The sequence below is a fragment of the Cololabis saira genome, chromosome 6 (assembly GCF_033807715.1).
Source record: "Cololabis saira isolate AMF1-May2022 chromosome 6, fColSai1.1, whole genome shotgun sequence".
NCBI lineage: Eukaryota > Metazoa > Chordata > Actinopteri > Beloniformes > Belonidae > Cololabis > Cololabis saira.
The window spans coordinates 10548613-10566228 of NC_084592.1; the positions used below are offsets into that span (position 1 = coordinate 10548613).

Consider the following 17616-nt stretch of genomic DNA (forward strand, 5'->3'; position numbering starts at 1 on the left):
CTTGATTTACCCGTCTACGTTCCTGCCCTCCACTACGGTCACCAGCTCTAGCCAATACAAGTGGCTGAAGTTGAAATTGTATTTTTGGAAATCGTGTTGGAATCGATGCAATTATTTAATTAAAACTGATTATTGATAACTGGAGGGCTGTCACTATTAGGACAGATTAATAATCACAATGTTGATCAGAGAAAAACCTGTTATATTGTTTGTTGATTTTATGTTTGTGATTGAGCGAAATAAATAATAATAATAATAATAATAATAATAATAATAATAATAATAATAATAATAATAATAATAATAATAATAATAAATAAACTAACTAATATTTTAAGTTTTTTCTAAGTTTTAATCACGTATCGGGAGACATAAACATTACGTATTCTCCAGTCTGAATCTGCGGCGCCTCAGCAGCTCACAGCCTTCTCAGCTGCTTTCTTTCCAGAAATAATGTTTTTATTTTATTTTCTCTGCATTTTAGCTTAACTTTTGAAACAGCTACATATCTCAACTTTATTTTACAGTTTGACAGGTTTAAAAGCTGAGTATATTCCTCTGAACGAGGCTGAAATGAAGCTGAAGAATTGTTTGCAAGAAGTGCAGTGGAAAAAAAAAAGAAAACAACGCATCTGGGAATCACAGTTAATTCCTCTCATTTTTTAAACAGTGTCTCACGGGTTGGACTTGATACCAGTTTTTATATCATTCACTCTCCTGGAGGAAACACTTGGTCCTACTGACTCGTTCACTGTTTTCCACAAACAAACTAAGAAGTAGTTGAGTGATCAGTGTGTGTCCATGTTCATGTTCCATTTGTACGATGGCGGTGATAAAAGCAGCTGCGTGGCAGCAGTGGGAGACGAGAGGGAAGAGGCGGCGCGCGCAGCCTCCCTGCTCCTCTAATTCCAGCGTAATCCCGCGGTAACGGAGCAACAGGCCGGCGGATTAACGGCCCACCTCTCCCACGGGTCAACTCCTCCACCGGCTGAAAGGAGTCACTGAGCAGGGACACGGCGAGTTCAACAGCAGTCTTTTTATTCACAAAAATAGACCATGTGACAGAGTTTCGTGTCGAAAAAGAGCATTGAACCGTGAAACTGTCTGAAAGGTAAAACTACTGAAGCACCAGGAAGAGAAGTAAAGCGGTGAGGACTACAGATAAACAGTGCGGTAGCAGGACATCCTCTTTCTTTCTCTTTTTTTTAATCAAATATAACTGAAAGCTTTTGATGTCCAAAATACTCTTTTTCATATTCATTTTCTGCCTCAATCCACAACAACTCGTGGGTATCAGACCCAGCGATCGATCCATAGGAGCCCAAAGTGATGAGAAAGTCCCGGCATCACATGGAGCGAGCAGCGCCGCCGCTGAGCTGAATCAGTCAGGAGATTAATGCATTTATGGAAAAGCTGCAGAGCCAACATTTAGCAGTGAATGAAAAGATGCGAGCAGAGAAGAAACATCTGTTTAGGAGATCTACGGGAGCTCTGATCTCCTTAAACTTTACACACAGATGTGAATGTTAATATAAAACAATAAAAGTACTCACAGTAGCCTATGTAATTCTCTATAAATATGACATAATATTCATTCATATAAAGCATTATGCAAGAAATAATTGATCTTGATATGAACATATTCATCAACCTGCCCCTGGCATTGTCAAAGCAGCTCCTGCAGCCGAGTGTATTTGGCATATTCATAAACCAGGAGGATATCACACATAGCCTCGTGCGTAAATATTTCCTCCGTCTTCAAACAGATCATGAAGATCAAGAAATGTCACTTCAACCGTCGCACTTGCATTTCATCAGAAAAAATCTCCCCAAATTCTTCATTTGGCAGCTCAGACTCGCACTTGTATTCCTAAATACTTCCTGGGCTGAATAAAAGCGCATTTCAACCTTCCTCGTGTTGCTTTGGTGCAGCTTTCATGTGCAATAAAGACAGAGCTGATTATCTGCCGGGCCGAACAGACCCAGCAGGAGCCAGAGCGCCGCGCAGCAGAGCAGCGGCCGGGCCTGGGCCGGCGTCCCTGCAGCCCCGCCGGAGAGCTGGCCCTCCTCCGAATCCTGCAACGTCCCGTTACGAAGGCCTTCCGTCCCGTTCCCCACGTCCTCCCAGAGCTCCTGCTGCAGCAGCTTGGAGATGAGGCTGTTGAAGCGGTTCTCTGTGGTGGAGACGACGTCCGAGGACGGCGTGGTGGCGTTGAGCTCCCCGGGGTCCAAGCAGGTGCCGTTGATGTTGGTGAAGCTCACGTCGCTCAGGTCCAGGCCGGCCACAGAGGTGGGCGACGCGCAGGGGATGTCCCGCACCAGCTTGTAGCTCTCCATCCACTGCTTCAGCCACTCCAGGGAGCAGTCGCACTCCCAGGGGTTCCTGAAGACGTACAGGTGTCCCAGGAAGTACACGGGCTGGAAGACGCTGAAGGGGAGGGTGGTGAGGTTGTTGCCGTTCAGGTGCAGGGTCATCAGGCTGGTCAGGTTCTCAAAGGTTCCTTCCTCGATGTTCAGCAGCTGGTTCCGGTCCAGGTACAGCACCTCCAGCTCCACCAGGTCGCTGAACCAGGTCCGGGACACGTTGGTCAGCTTGTTCCCTCCCAGGTTGAGCATCTTGAGGCGGCTGAGGCCCCTGAAGGCGAACCGGGGCAGGTCGGACAGCAGGTTGTCGTTGAGGTAGAAGTTCTCCAGACGCACCAGGTCCTGGAAGGCGCTGTCATGGATGACGTTGATGCGGTTGTCCTGGAGGTTCAGGTACCTGGAACAGACAAGAGATGCACAAAGGACTCAATAAAGCAATCTAAAGGGTTTTTTTTTTCTCATTTAATAAGTAAATAAGTGATATGGCACTTTCACAGGTTAAAAGCCCCAAAGTGCTTCACAAGGCACACATAAAAGGATAAGACACAAGCATAAAACAGAGGAGGCACAAAACAAACTCCCAAGCCCAAGGCTAATGAAAAGTAAGAGCATCTTTAGCTGCTTTTTAAAGGAGCATGAGGCAGGATTGAGGCAGGAAAAAATTTGTATAGGTTTTAAGTTTTCTAGTAATAATGTCAGATGAAGTGTTCCAAACCCAAAAGAATGTTTCCTCTAGTGTATCTCTCTTTGCCTTGAACAGGCTGTGTGCTGCAAAATGTGCTGCAATTGTGGGGCCGAATTTCCCGCGCTGTCCTGCGGATGTGACGTCACATGACGCTGCATGTGCGTTCTCCCCGTTCTCCCGTGCCGGTGTTCTGCCATTTTTTGCTGCTTTGCCAAAAAATGCTCCCTAATGGTTTTCTACCTTTGTAGAGCTACAATTTTACTGTGTTTTACTCCCTAGCCCACTTCCCTTTTCCCCCCAAGTGGTGCTTGTCTCTTGCCAGGCCGTAATTGTAAATAAGAATGTGTAAGAATGGTTAAATAAAGGCCAATGACTGAATGAATATCAAATAAAGCGATAGAATTGTGTTTTTTTCCTCTTTATCGTATAATGTTCACAAAGTGTAAAGGTGCGGGTATGGTTCTGCGTCACACACACGCAGAGCACACGGCGCACCCGTGAGGCCGTCACGAATCGTTCAGAGTTCTCCGTCTCTCCATTTGGTCGCGGTGCAGTACCCCCCGCGGCCACTAGTTAGCGATCTTTTTCTGAATGGTTTATCCGACTTTTTCCGGTCACAGTAAATCAAAGAAATAAGGACAACTATTGTGCAAAAAACAAAAACAAAAAAAATCACATATAAACGAAGAAAAAAGCCCTGGAAGTTCACTACTGCTTCAAACCGGAAACCGGAAATGCTTCGCTTTCAAACGAACCAATCACAGCCCTCTCGGTCTGCGTGTGGTCGGCGTCTCCTCGACGCGTAGTTACAATTTTCAGGATGTGCACGTCAGTGACGGCGCATGTGACGGCGTGTCCTCTGCGTGTACAAAAACCACACGCCGTAGGCACGGCGTCGTTTTGACGCAGAACCATAATTCAGCCTTAATGCATTCATGTCATGGGTAGTGTATTTTGAAGGATCAAATTACTCAACATCCCATATTATCCATTTTAGATCGTCCAAGAAATTATGCAAACTTTGAAAATCGACTGTGCGCATGCGCAGAACCACAAAGTAGCATTTCTCAGCAGGGAGCAGAAATTGGCAGAACACCGGCTTCACTGTTGGCTGCAGTACCCCCGATGGCCGTCGTGGTGAAGGGTGGCGCTGATGAGTCTCATTTCTCAAAAGGAGCCTCATGCTCCTTTAAAAGATTCAGTAGAGTGGAAGCAACGTAAAGAAGAAGGCAGCGCGTCACACAACCTCTCAAAGCACAGTTACCTCTAGTCTTAACATTGTTCAATGCACCAACAGCAGCCTTTCCCCGGATGAACTCAGACTATGAGAAGTGGGGAGAGTCTGAGATGTAGGCAGGAGCTTGAAAGTGAGAGCTTGTATTTCAAAATGGATTTTAAATGTACTGGTAACCAGTGCAAAGAGGTTAAAACACCGGTTATGTGTTTGTTAGGAGGCTTGCAGCAGCATTTTCGCCTGCTTGAAGGTGGTTGAGCTCTTTTTTGATTAAACAGATAGAAAGGCTATTACAATAGACTAAATGAGAATTAAAGCATGAACAATCATCTCCAACTCTGACTTTTTTTCAAGTAGTTAACACACAGCTGCTGTTTGATGTTGTCAAACACTTCATCAAAGAGGGAACGTACAGTAGCAGATTCTGACGATTTAAAAGAACAGTAGAGCTGTGTGTCATCAGCATAGAGATGATCTGATATTTCAGGATGCTGCCCAATTATCAGACTGTGAGGCGGATTGTACTAAAGGAACAGGACCTGGGACTGAACCGTGAGGTACCCCAGGTGACAGGCTTGGTTTGCAAAGACACTGAAACTTCTACCAGAAAGTTAAGAGGTAATTTATTATTCAGGATCATCAGCTGCTAACGGGGACCAAAAAAATCAAATATCCTCTTGCATCACCAGTGAGAGCTTAATCACAATATAAAATAAGGAAATTAAATCAGTTTCATTGTACTTAAAGGTATTGTGACATCATTTTTAACATGCTTTTAACACTATTAAAAGTCTTGGCCAACATCCCTCAAATGTGTCTAAAAGAGTGTAACAAGAAAAACTTCACTCTAGTACTCTTTTCCTGGCTTTTTATTACAGTGTTTTTTTGCCCCGTGAAAAACGCTTCCTTTCCCCCTTTCCTGTCAATCATTGCTCCGCTCCTCCTCCAAACCTCCTCCTCCTCCAGCCATACGCTCACAGCGGCGTCGGAGCGACAGGCGAAGCATGCACGGAAAAGCAGGAAGGAGAACCACAGCAAACAATCATAAAAATAAAGGCATGCAAGCAGCAGTGTCCCCTTGTCTTAAGTCCAGTCAGTGGCCGCGGGTCTTCTTAGCAGTTTTCCTCCGGTGATTAGAACAAAAGAGGCTCTAAACACCCGAGCGCGTCGCCGCGTAACCCTACGCCGTAGGTTCTGCGTCGGTGTAACGCGGAACCATAAATCAGTCTTTATGGTGCACTGGAGAGGAGAGGAGGCAGGGAGCTGGGTGGAGGGGGCGGTGATTTAGCGGGCCCTGACGTCACGGCCCGCCACCAAACCAGGTGCGCCGTTTTTGCACAGTTATGCGGAAAATCCCAGAAAGCACACAATACACTGAATGTTAAAAGTTCGTTGTTTTTTGGGTGTAATTGATGTCAAGACACCCAACAAAACACAAAAAATCAAGAAAAATGTGTTTTTCATGTCACAATACCTTTAAAGCAGTGATGAAGATTAAACATGAAATTACTGAGAACTAAATGAGGAAATAAAACTAATTAAATGGGATTACTTGACCAAGAAGGTTAAAAAAAATCTAAAATCTTTTGTCAGGTGTCTCATCTCCCACATGAACTGTTTTACCCCTGGTAGAAATAAACAAACAAAGCCCTCTATGCAAAGAAGGCAGTTTAGAAAGCATCAAAAAGCAACTTATTAAGATTTGACTGACTAAAAGACTGGTGAAGTTTCCTTTACTGAAACAAGTTAAAAAGACAATTCAATTTCTTCAAAAAACAATCTTTGGCATTATTTAGTCAGTGCTGCTTGAACATGATAGCGTTGTGTATTTTACTGGGATTTCTTTAAATTTAGCTTCAAATGAATTCAAAGCAATTGTTTAATGTCTAATAAAAAGAACTATTTAAATGTTTTGAATGACTGCTCACTATCTGTGGAGAAACTACCAAAAAAGGAAAAATAAAAAGTGTTTGACCCAAACATGACCGACATCTGCCGTTCCCTTTGGCCCACATGGCTGGGGCAGATGAATTGACTCAGGATGAGTGCTGTAGTTTAAACTCAGCCACATAAATCTGCCCTGGTGGATCAGTGGGCTGAGTGTCCACTCACTGAGGCTGGTGCCCTGGTGCAGCGCCGCAGGTTTGAATCCCTGCCTGCCGCTCCTTGCTGCGTGTCTTCCTCCCTCCACCCGTTCCCTGTCCACCTACCTTCCCAATAAAGACAGCTAGTGTTACAAAAATCTAAAAACAATGGCCTAAATCCTCCTTCTAGCACATTCTCAGTCCTCACAACACCACAACTACAGCAAACCAGCGTCCAGCCGGGACGTCTGAGCAACATCTGACTGATGTAACGCACTAAAACCCCTACCAAGCCCAACTCATGACAGTCGCAACACACCTGGCCTACATAACACCTACGCGTGCTATAACTGAGCCACAACGCCAAATATAGCCCAGATTAGGCCATAATGTGTCTGCTGTCTGATTCAGTGGCTATATTATAATTACCTTTTTCTTTGTGTATTGTATATTGTAAATGTTACTACCAGAGGTGTCAAGTAACGAAGTATAAATACTTTGTTACCTTACTTAAGTAGAAATTTTGGTTATCTATACTTCACTGGAGTAATTATTTTTTAGATGACTTTTTACTTTTACTCCTTACATTTTCACGCAATTATCTGTACTTTTTACTCCTTACATTTTAAAAACAGCCTTGTTACTCTATTTTATTTCTGCCTTAAAAAAAAAACTATCCAGTTAAATTGCTCCATCAGGATAGAGTGAATTTGGTTGTGGTTGTTTCAGATGTTCTTGTCCAGTTTTGTTCTTACATCCGTTCCCTCAGATTCCTGCAACTAAACTTGGATGTACATTCCAATAAAGGTTAGGATAAATGATAACATGCCTCTGAAGTTTGACTTTTTGCACCATTACAATACTTATAGGCAACTAGTCATCATATCTCCTGCTCTCTGAAACACATGTTAATGCTCAATAGTACACATATATGCTTCTTTAATATATTTGCATTATACTAAGATGCATTCATTTTCAATGGATTTTGTCCTAAATTGCTTTTTTCCCCCTTACATTACTTTTACTTTTGTACTTTAAGTAGTTTTGAAACCAGTACTTTTATACTTTTACTTGAGTAAAAAACTTGAGTTGATACTTCAACTTCTGCAGGAGTATTTTTAAACTCTAGTATCTATACTTCTACCAGAGTAATGAATTTGAATACTTTTGACACCTCGGGTTACTCCTGAGTTTGCTTTTATGCGATCATTAGTAATGATTTTACCTGCCTGACTGATAAAAATGAGCACTATTGGTGTTATCTACAGTGTGTGTCTGTTTTATTGTTGTTTGATAATTTGCACTGCTCCTATAACTGTAGTTGCTGCTGATCTCCAGCCGAACAGCCTCAACCGGAGCTTCTCTGGATCAGTGGAGCTGCTGCAGCTGCTGCTCGTACTGGCATGCTGTAAGGTCAACTAGTTTATTATCATGTCCCCAGGAGCCAAATATTCTGAAGCCAGAAGTGAGAACACTTCCTCACAACAGCGGTAACAACTCTTACCCCAGACATCATAGACATCAGAAGGTGGGGATCAACTTAACTGGTCAGATTCTACCACAGACTGAAGCACCAGTGCACTTTCATGAGATTACCAACTGTTTGGGGGGTGTGATGAGTGCAAAGTTAATGTACAGGTACCCCAGAAAGGACAAAAATGGCTGGAAAATGCCATCTGGCATCCACCTTAAGTAATAACTTAAACATGAAACAAATCAAACCAATAATATAGTTTATGTAATAACTGCTCGGGGGTCACGTTCTGGGTATGGATCTCTGTAAAGCGTCTAGAGACAACTCTGTTGTATTAGATGCTATATAAATAAAATTGAATTGAATTGAATTGAATATGACACATTAAACTATAACTATGATAAACAATAGTCGATAAAAATCATCCGGATAAGTGGTGGAAAATGGATGGATGGATGGATGGATGGATGGATGGATGGATGGATGGATGGATGGATGGATGGATGATAAAAATCAATGTTATATAATAAGAACTCAGTTGAAAATTGTGGGCATGATGTTTCATGGGAGTAACTTCTGTAAACAATTGCTGACTTTTTCAGAAATCTGGCATCACATAAATATCTCAGGTGATTTAAGGATGTTCTCACTACCCTTAATTGAGATGATGTTTAAAATCCATAGATAAAACAAAAACATAGCCTTGTTTCAAAAACTAAATGAATACGGAAATCAGCTTAAACCTGCGTTCTGTCTAACGGCAGCCGGTTTGATTTATGGCAAAGTCTTTGACATGCTGTGACTTCACAACGACTGCTACCTGCGTCCACAAAATAAACATCGAGGTCATTTTACTGTTTATTTCAGTTGTACCAGTAATCAACTCCCACAAAGGACTCAAGGAAAGTGGGTGCTTCAACACCGTGTATAATATTATTGGCCAGAACTGAACCACGGAGCCACATTGTGATTGGCTGGCGTTTACATCAACATCCGAAAACTTGAACTTTTGTCAACTTCTACACCAAGGAGATGCAACGGATCCGCAGTTCAGTTTGTGTTCTCAATAAGCTGCCGCCATTGACTTAAAAGATTTTAACATGAAATAACACCCCGAGTCACACATTCAAGCTTCAAACATAACATAAACTGTCAGCAGTGTTGGGGTAGTTACTCAAAAAAGTAATCTATTACATATTACTAGTTACTTTTAAAAAAAGTAATCCCTTACACTACTTAGTTACTGGTTGCTGAAAGTAACTAGTTAAATTACTAGTTACATTACTTTGGATCACCTGAGCTGCACCATAACTCGATTGCCAATGAACAACATATACAGGACTGTCTCAGAAAATTTGAATATTGTGATTTTCTGTAATGCAATTACAAAAACAAAAATGTCATACATTCTGGATTCATTACAAATTAGCTTAAGAAAACTCAAATATCCTATCTAAAAAAATTTGAATATTCTGGGAATTTTAATCTTAAACTGTAAACCATAATCAGCAATATTAAAATAATAAAAGGCTTGCAATATTTCAGTTGATTTGTAATGAATCCAGAATGTAGGACATTTTTGTTTTTTTAATTGCATTACAGAAAATAAATAACTTTATCACAATATTCTAATTTTCTGAGACAGTCCTGTAGTTGGAACCTTATTACTGCAGTGCCCAGATCAGCACAAATGTGTATTCGTAAAGGCCCGTAAAATCACGTAAAATCATGTAAAATCACGTAAAATCACGTAAAATCACGTTAAGTCAGACAAGTGTTGCGCAACGCATGAAGACGCATGAAAAGCAAGTTTGATTTTCTTTTCTGTTCTCCCGTTCTACATGTAGCTGAAAAGCTTAAAGTAACTAAAGTAACGTAATGTTTTTTGTCTTAGAGTAACTATAACGGGATTACCCAAATTACAACTGTAACGCGTTACATTACTGCGTTACTGGCGAATGTAATCTCGTTACAGTAACGCGTTACTTTGTACCGCGTTACACCCAACACTGACTGTCAGTAGGTAGAAGCTGTGTCAGATGATGATAAGGTGTTCATACTGTACATACTGTACAGCTTGGACTCACTTGAGGCTGCCGAGGCCCAGCAGGGAGTTGTAGGCCACCGCCTCTATCCTGTTCCTCTCCAGGTAGATGTGGGTCAGGTTCTCCATGCCTCGGAGGGCTCCCGGGATCCTCCTGAAGTTGTTCTGAAAGCACAGCAGTTGCTTCAGGGCCGTCTGCTCGATGAAGAGGCGGTCGGGGATGCTGAAGAGGTTGCAGTCCGACAAGTCCAGTTTCGCCAGCTTCTTCAGGCCCGTGAATGTCCGTGTGTGAAGGTAGCTGATGTACTCGTTGTGCGCCATTTTTAGCTCCACTAAGTTGGCGAGACCCTGCAGGAGAAAGGTGAGCCGTGTGTTCAAATGCAAAGTTGACCTTGTCGTTTTTTGTAGACAAAACCACGAAATCACACACCAGTTCAAGTTTTCTACCATATTTTCATAAGGGCTTGAGTTTCAAAGAATACATGGATTTGATCTTTTAAAGCATTTAAGTTATTTTTACTTTTTACTTTCCAGGTTTTTTTTTCTTTCTTGCAGTACTTTGTGTGCATACAAAAGGTCTGAAAAGTTAAAAAGTTCAACAAGAACGGGTAACTCCTTTGTGATCTACCATTGGATCAATCAGCCAACCAATCAGAGCAGATCGTTTAGGAGGGAGGATCTTAAACATATTCAAACGCCAGTTAAAGAAACAATTGTTAAGCTCATATATATAAATGTACACTTTGGGATCACAAAATGTTTCATGTTAAGTGTTTGTAATGCGATATGTTGTATGTAAGTGGTAGTCTAGTATAAAGTGCATGTTGTAGTTTAGTGTGTATTAAGTGCAAGTGTATGTATGTATTCCTGTCTACTGTATTTATATAGTTTAATATATAATTATTTTATGTTGTTTGTCATTATTCGGAGTGTCATGGTTTTACTAATTGTTTGTACTCTTTGTTTTAGGGTTTTAGTGTGTGTTTTTCAATGTTTTTACATATGCCATCAACCTGCCAGGGACTGCAGATGTAAATTAGCCTGTATGGCTAAATCTGGCACATTTACATGATGGACTCAAGTGCTCATGTCAATCAATGTGCGTTGTCCCTTTTAAATAAATAAAAAAATAAAAAATGTTCATTGGCTCCTACCATAAGCTTTTGATAGCTTCTCCAGGAGACCAAAGTGTGAATAAATCAAATCAAATCAAATCAAATCAAAACAGAAAGGAGCTAAAACTGTTCTTTCCAGACAGATATTGGAACCTCTGTATTGTACAAAATAATAATTAAAAAAAAGTATTCTGGTAGACCACCAAAATTAAATTATTCTAAATGACCACAATACAGGATCTTTCATGTTTTACAGGACCTACATCGGCCAAATTAGGGCATGTGTGCATATAGGTATTGATTTGTGTTTTCTTGAGAAAAATTGTGTATTTGTCTAGAAATAATCAGACAAACATGCAAGTTTAAACTTGTGTGGAGCTTCTCGTGGAGCTTCTTGTTTCTCTGCACTTCATCTTTATAGTATCATCCTCTGTACATTAGATGTTAGATAACTGACCAGCCAAAGCTGGATTTCAGAGGAGAAAAACCAACTTGAGCAGACCTTGAAGGCTCCTGGAGTAATGAAGGAGATGTTATTGTGGTCCAGAGAGAGAGACTGCAGGGACGGCAGGGTACCGAAGGCCCGTTCTGACAGGAACTTGAGGCTGTTCTTATCCAGGTTGATGGCAGAGGCCTCGCAGGGAAACTCCTTGGGCAGCTCAGCCATGGCGGAGCGGTCGCAGAGCACGCTGCAGCTCCGCTCCTGGGTGCAGGTGCAGGTCGGCGGGCAGGCCCGGACGCACGCCCACCGGGCCAACACCGCCTGGGGCAGCAGGCACAGCGTACAGACTGAAAGACCAGAAATAAAAAAAGATCAAATGTTGGAAAAGATTCAACTTTATACTTTCTGCCCTGAAACAAGAGACGAGATCTGATCCTGATTAAGCTTCAGCAGCCTTCATTGACATAGACTTTTGTTTTTTATTTCCCAGTGAATTGTATTTTGTTCCTTTTTTTCTAGTTTAGTCAAGCTAATCTAAACATAATGGATGGAAGATGTATCAAAGTTGTGCATGTGCGTATCCTGGCCGGATCTTTACTTTGTGAAAGATTCTCGTCTCAGTCTTTGTGTAATTCTTTATTCTGAAGAGAACATAGTTATGATGACTGGCCAGGTTTTAAGACCTCTTGAAGTCGTTAACTGTCACACAAATTATGCAATTAAATGTTACTAAAATATTTACTAATTACAGATTTCATTCAATTTGTAATCCAAATGTAAAAATGAATCGATTATTTTACAGTACATTATTAACATATTTTCTTCCATCACATGCAAAACATCAACAGCACTTTTTAATCTGTAAATCAGTAATTCAGCCAAAACATAATCATAGACATGAATCTTGATGCTCCTTTATGTTTGTGGCGTGAAGATGGATCTAAGATGCTTTAGTTTAGCAACAGTAAACAAAGAGAAGAAAATTTGATTTTGTTCAAACCCCTTTACCACTTAATGTCTTTATGATTACAGATTATTTTCACTAATAAACACGTCACCAATAATAAATTCCTGGTCTCACTTGTGCCATAGGGTTACCTTTGTGTGGAAATCAGCTCATTGATAAATTTTGAATCAATCGACTCTTCTGAGTAACGTTCCTCACGGGAACCTCACATCACATCCTCTCAAATCCCCCATATCTAATCTCAAAGATATACTTTGCTATGCAATGGTGTTGGGAAATCAGTTTGAGAGGAAGAGCTTTCTGTTACGTAAATGAACCATACAGTAGGTTCTGAGGGTTGTCAGGTCAATCAGTTATTATTTCTTGAACGTTTCATAACTATGTGCTATTGGAGCACATGTTAATATGATCAATCATATTAATCATAACCTCAAATGAAAGTGTTTCATGTAAAAGTTGTAAGTAAGTAAGTTAAGTTTATTTCTAAAGCATCTTTCACAGACAGGGGGTGTCACAAGGTGCTTCACAAAAGAATAAACACAATACAATAAATGTAAAATACAATAAAAAACCTCCTGGGGTAAAAATGTACATAAAATCCTCATGATGGTCATAAAACATCCCTCTCACTACTGAGGTTTAAAAGCCTGGAGAAACAAGGGGGGTAAAGTTTGCTCTTTAAAAGGATAGAGACAAGAAAAATGTTAATCCAACTAAATTTTACACAAATTAGAGTCATTTTAGCTGCTCTCGCGCTAACCCCTTCTGATTAGCCGTCTGGCGGCAACGTTAGCATGTTAAACTCTGGTTTTATAATGAAATTCAAGATAAATAAAAAGCAGAAGCTTTCTTTCTCAAAGGGATATTCTAACTAGTGTTTACCTTTTCTTTTAAAACATTTAAAGTGAATATTCAAGTTCACAATAGTATATTATTAGCTAACATGCTAAACAAAAAGTAAAACATTATGTCTGCTAAAGATGATAGTTTTAGCTTTGTTCTTCTTTGTTTTTATTTTACTGTGTTCTGGAAGTCAGATTTTGGACCCGGGAATAGTGTTGCACAACACTTTCAATCCATCCGTATTCACGGTTTCAGTCGGAGAACCAGTGAAACTCACTGGTAAATCGATCTAGTGGTTAGCTATTGTTATCATGGTCAGTCAATCACAACGCGAAGCATTTCACTCTTCAGCACATACCGATACAGCTGCTACATTTCAACGGTTCTGTGGGTTTTACGGTTGTTTTGAAACGTACAAGGCAGCTATGAATTTTCTCTCAAAGGCTTGAAGCAAGACAACTGGACCTTGTGGAGTTTATAAACTATAGGAGTCATGATTGCCCCTCCCCCCTCTCCTGTGGGTCGTTAGGAGCCTTTTATTCATTATTAGTTGTTCACCTGGTTTCAGTCATGGATGTATTATAACTGGATACTGTACCAAAAATGGCCGCCCATTCATTTCAATGCATTCTGCTCAGCCAGCGCATCCGCCGAAAAAATCTCGGACTTCCTGGTTTACTTCCGTGTACACGGGCCCATAGAGCATGCGCAGTTGAGTCACCTCCCATGATGCTCTGGGCCCTCCCATCATGCCCCGGGGCAATGAGAACGAGTATTAATATAATATGTATTAAAATAATATATTAATTCATGTATAATATTACATGTATAGCATCACATATATGATTAATGTATTAATATAATATAATTACATAGCCTAATATATATTAATATAAAACATCCGTGGAGTGCACGGACACTGCTGTGACGTCATCCGTGATGTCACGCCCAGAAAGAGACTTTTCTTTGACTTTTCTGGCCGTTATAAAACATTTTTGACGGATATAAAGTCCATGACTTAAAAATATAGAATACAAAGATTAGTAATTGCCGGTGATTACAGCTGGAGGTGTCCTGTGAACAGTTTTAGAGGCTTCTCTTTTACTATTGCGGTCTATGGGAAAAAAGCTTTCTGGGCCCCATGGGATTTTTTGTTGCAGTACCGCGGCTGGCCACTGGGAAAAATCGGCGTACCTGCTGAGCGCGAGACTGGGGGGCTGGTTTCAGTCCCATGAATCAGTGCAAATGGTTGTGAAACTGCTGAGTAGAAGATTCAAGACTGCATTGTTGGTGTTTGATTCGGGAAATCTGAGTCCCCCTCCTCTATTTAATGTTGTTTTTTTACCTCTTTTACTGCTCTTTTAAACATACTGTCTTCTACATCCAGAAAGTGTATTAATGTTCCTTATATTAGTGTCTCTTATCCTTGACGTGCTGGTGGACCATTGAGTCTTGACCTGAAGGACCTGGTTCTCCTGTGTGGCACCATGCAAGCTCCAATTTAGTTGCCATTTAGTTTCCCTGATGTAAAGGTCTGTAGGCTCCTCGCTGCACTGGACGGCATAGACAACAGCCTCTCGGTTTCTGATGGAGTGTTTTGTCTTGGGGTGAACTGGTTTTTGACTGAGGGTGGTGTTTTTCTGAATTTCGTGACAAAAGGTCCAGTTTGAAAATCTACAGGTTTTAAGTGCTTTAAGTCTTGTTTGTGCTTCTTTTCCTTTCTGTCTTACTGGGAATATTCCAAGCCGATGGTGTAAAGTTTTTTTGCATTCTCTTCAGTGATGCAGAGGTTTCTGAGCTGGAAATGTGATATGGGTATGGTTCCAGATGAATTTCCCACCGGGAACAGAAATTCTAACTAAGTTCAAATAAAATGCATAAATTGGTGACAAGGGCAGCCTCGGTGGATCCAACCCCAACAGGAAACAACCTCGGTGACCTCAGCCCCAAGTTCAAAGGCTCTGCTTCCTCATAGGAAGGCGTGTCGGTGGGATTGAGGAGTTTCTCAAAGTATTCCCCCCACCATCTCACAACGTCCCTTGTCAAGGTCAGCAGCGCATCGTCCCCACTATCCACATTATTGGTGGTGCACGGCTTTCCCCTCATGAGCTGCCAGATAGTGGACCAGAATCTCTCTGAGACCATCATGAAGTCCTTCTCCGTGGCCTCTCCAAACTCTATCCATGCCCGCGGTTTTGCCTCAGCAACTACGAAGCCGTGATCCATTTCCCACAGGACAAAAAGGCTCTATAGGACTCCTTCTTCAGCTTGACGGCATCCCTAACCACTGGTGTCCACCATCGTGTTCGGGAGTACCGAACACTGACAACCTTATGGCGACAGCTTTAGCCAGCTGCCTGAACAATGAAAGAACAGAACATGATCCACTCAGGCTTGATTTTCCCTGTCTCCCCTGCGACGTGGTTGAAGCTCTCTCTGACAGGAGACTCTGCCAGACATTCCCAGCAGACCATCACAACACGTCTGGGCTTACCAGATCTGACTGGCGTCCTCCCCCACCACCAGAGCCAACTGCTCCTCTCTTCACCCGAGGGCTCAAGACATGTTCCTGCAAGATCGATGATACAACTACAGTTGATCATCGATCTGCGACCTAGGGTGCCCTGGTACCAAGTGCACATGTGGACATCCTTGTGCTTGAACATGGTGTTTGTAATGGCCAGTCCATGATCAGCACAAAAGTCCAATAACAAAACACTGCCGGGTTCAGATCGGAGAGGCTGTTCCACCTAATCACGCCCTTCCAGGTCTCATTGCCATTGCCCACGTGAGCATTGAAGTTCCTAGCAGAACGAAGGAGTCCCCAGTAGTGGCACTCTCCAGTACCCCCACCCAAGGACTCCAACAAGGGTGGGTGATCTGAACTGCTGTTTGGTGCATAAGCACAAACAAGCGCCTGTCACCTTGGCCAACTCCAGAGTGGAGCAGAGTCCAACCTATATCTGGAGGTTGGTTCCAGAGCGTACAAGTGAGTCTGACTATGTCTAGCTGGGATTTCTCAGCCTCGTGCACATGCTCAGACTCCTTCCCCACCAGAGAGGTGACATTTCATGTCCCTAGAACCAGCCGAGGATTTGACCACCAGGGTCCCCGGCTTCGGCCACTACCCAGCTCACACCGTACTAGACCCCTACGGCCCCTCCCACAGGTACTGAGCCGATGGGAAGGGAGGGAAGTCTGCTTAGGCTACTGCCGCCGCAACCGGACCTTGGATAAGCGGAGGAAAATGGATGCATGGATGGATATATTATATCCATCAAACTTCATTCTGCGTTTTAATGCCAGTAAATGGACTTGACATGAACAAAACAAAATTCGACCTTATTCTGCAAAAACGCGCACAGCAAAATGTTCTTTTATTAAATAACATGCAGCTTATCTGTGTAGCCCTTACTAAACTAAGTGGAGATTGGACTTTTAAGCCATGTTGACTGAATCTTTGAAGGTTAAACTGCCTTTTTGTCAGCTGCTGGTAGAACCATGATGTGATTGGAGCACCTTATATCAGAGATAAGCTTCACAACAACAGGTATTATTATTTACGTTAGCGTTTCTTCATTTTTGGCCTTGCAGCTGATCATTCACTTTCTTGCTGAGTGAAAGAAAATCCTTAATCAGTCTGTAATGAATGTACACAGATGTGAAAACTAAACCATTATGGGATGGAAGATAATTTTGTTCTTTGAGTAAAAAAACCCAAAACAATTCAAAGCAGTAGAAGAAAGAAGGATTCAAACTGACCAGTGAAAGTGATGACATTCATTACTGTAGTCTCTCATCTGGGACATGCCAGGATTAACGAATGTCTGAAAAGGCATGAAAAAAAAGCATTTAATGATGAACTATAAATCATATAGACATATAAGGACAGCATTTCTTGTATGATATTGTTACGTTGGACAGATACTGGTTCTAAACGGAGAGTGACACGTCTGCAGGAATGACAGCTCCACGTACCTGTAGTTTCTTCCACACAGTTGCATCCATGTGTGTTAAAAGTCTGTATCCAAACATTCACGCGTGTCCATCCTGTCCATCCCATCTCAGTCCACGCTGTCCACCGTCAAACCCAGCCGGATGAACGGACCATTCTGCCTGACACGGCTCTCCAAGCATAAAAACTGTTAGTCGTGTTTTTACGCTTCATCCTCCCATCTTCATACCGTGTGTGTGTGTGTGTGTGTGTGTGTGTGTGTGTGTGTGTGTGTGTGTGTGTGTGTGTGTGTGTGTGTGTGTGTGTGTGTGTGTGTGTGTTTTTATGTTGGGACACACAAACACACCAAAAAGCCATCTCTTAATGGCAGTCAAATCCCCTGGATGGAGTGGTGGAAGGAGGGATGGTG

At 41.9% G+C, this 17616-nt stretch overlaps 1 protein-coding gene across 1 annotated transcript; it reads right to left on the bottom strand.

Moving 5' to 3' along the window:
• Positions 1–1090: 1090 nt before the first annotated feature.
• nyx (nyctalopin) lies at positions 1091–17356 on the bottom strand. The gene is made up of 5 exons (XM_061724372.1): positions 17231–17356; positions 17015–17079; positions 11503–11789; positions 9929–10233; positions 1091–2761 (listed from the first exon to the last, which is right to left on the bottom strand). Exons 2-5 carry the CDS (start codon positions 17034–17036, stop codon positions 1936–1938), a joined length of 1440 nt encoding a protein of 479 aa, XP_061580356.1. The 5' UTR covers positions 17037–17079; positions 17231–17356; the 3' UTR covers positions 1091–1935.
• Between the last annotated feature and the right edge of the window lie 260 nt (positions 17357–17616).

What these genes read in the sequence shown, in the direction of transcription:
- nyx (XM_061724372.1), bottom strand. Translation starts at nt 17,036, where the DNA reads ATGAATGTCATCACTTTCACTG. An exon ending in GAATGTCATCACTTTCACTG is followed by an intron (nt 11,790 to 17,014) that starts GTCAGTTTGAAT and finishes CTGGTCTTTCAG; the next exon opens with TCTGTACGCTGTGCCTGCTG. An exon ending in TTACTCCAGGAGCCTTCAAG is followed by an intron (nt 10,234 to 11,502) that starts GTCTGCTCAAGT and finishes TTTCTCCTGCAG; the next exon opens with GGTCTCGCCAACTTAGTGGA.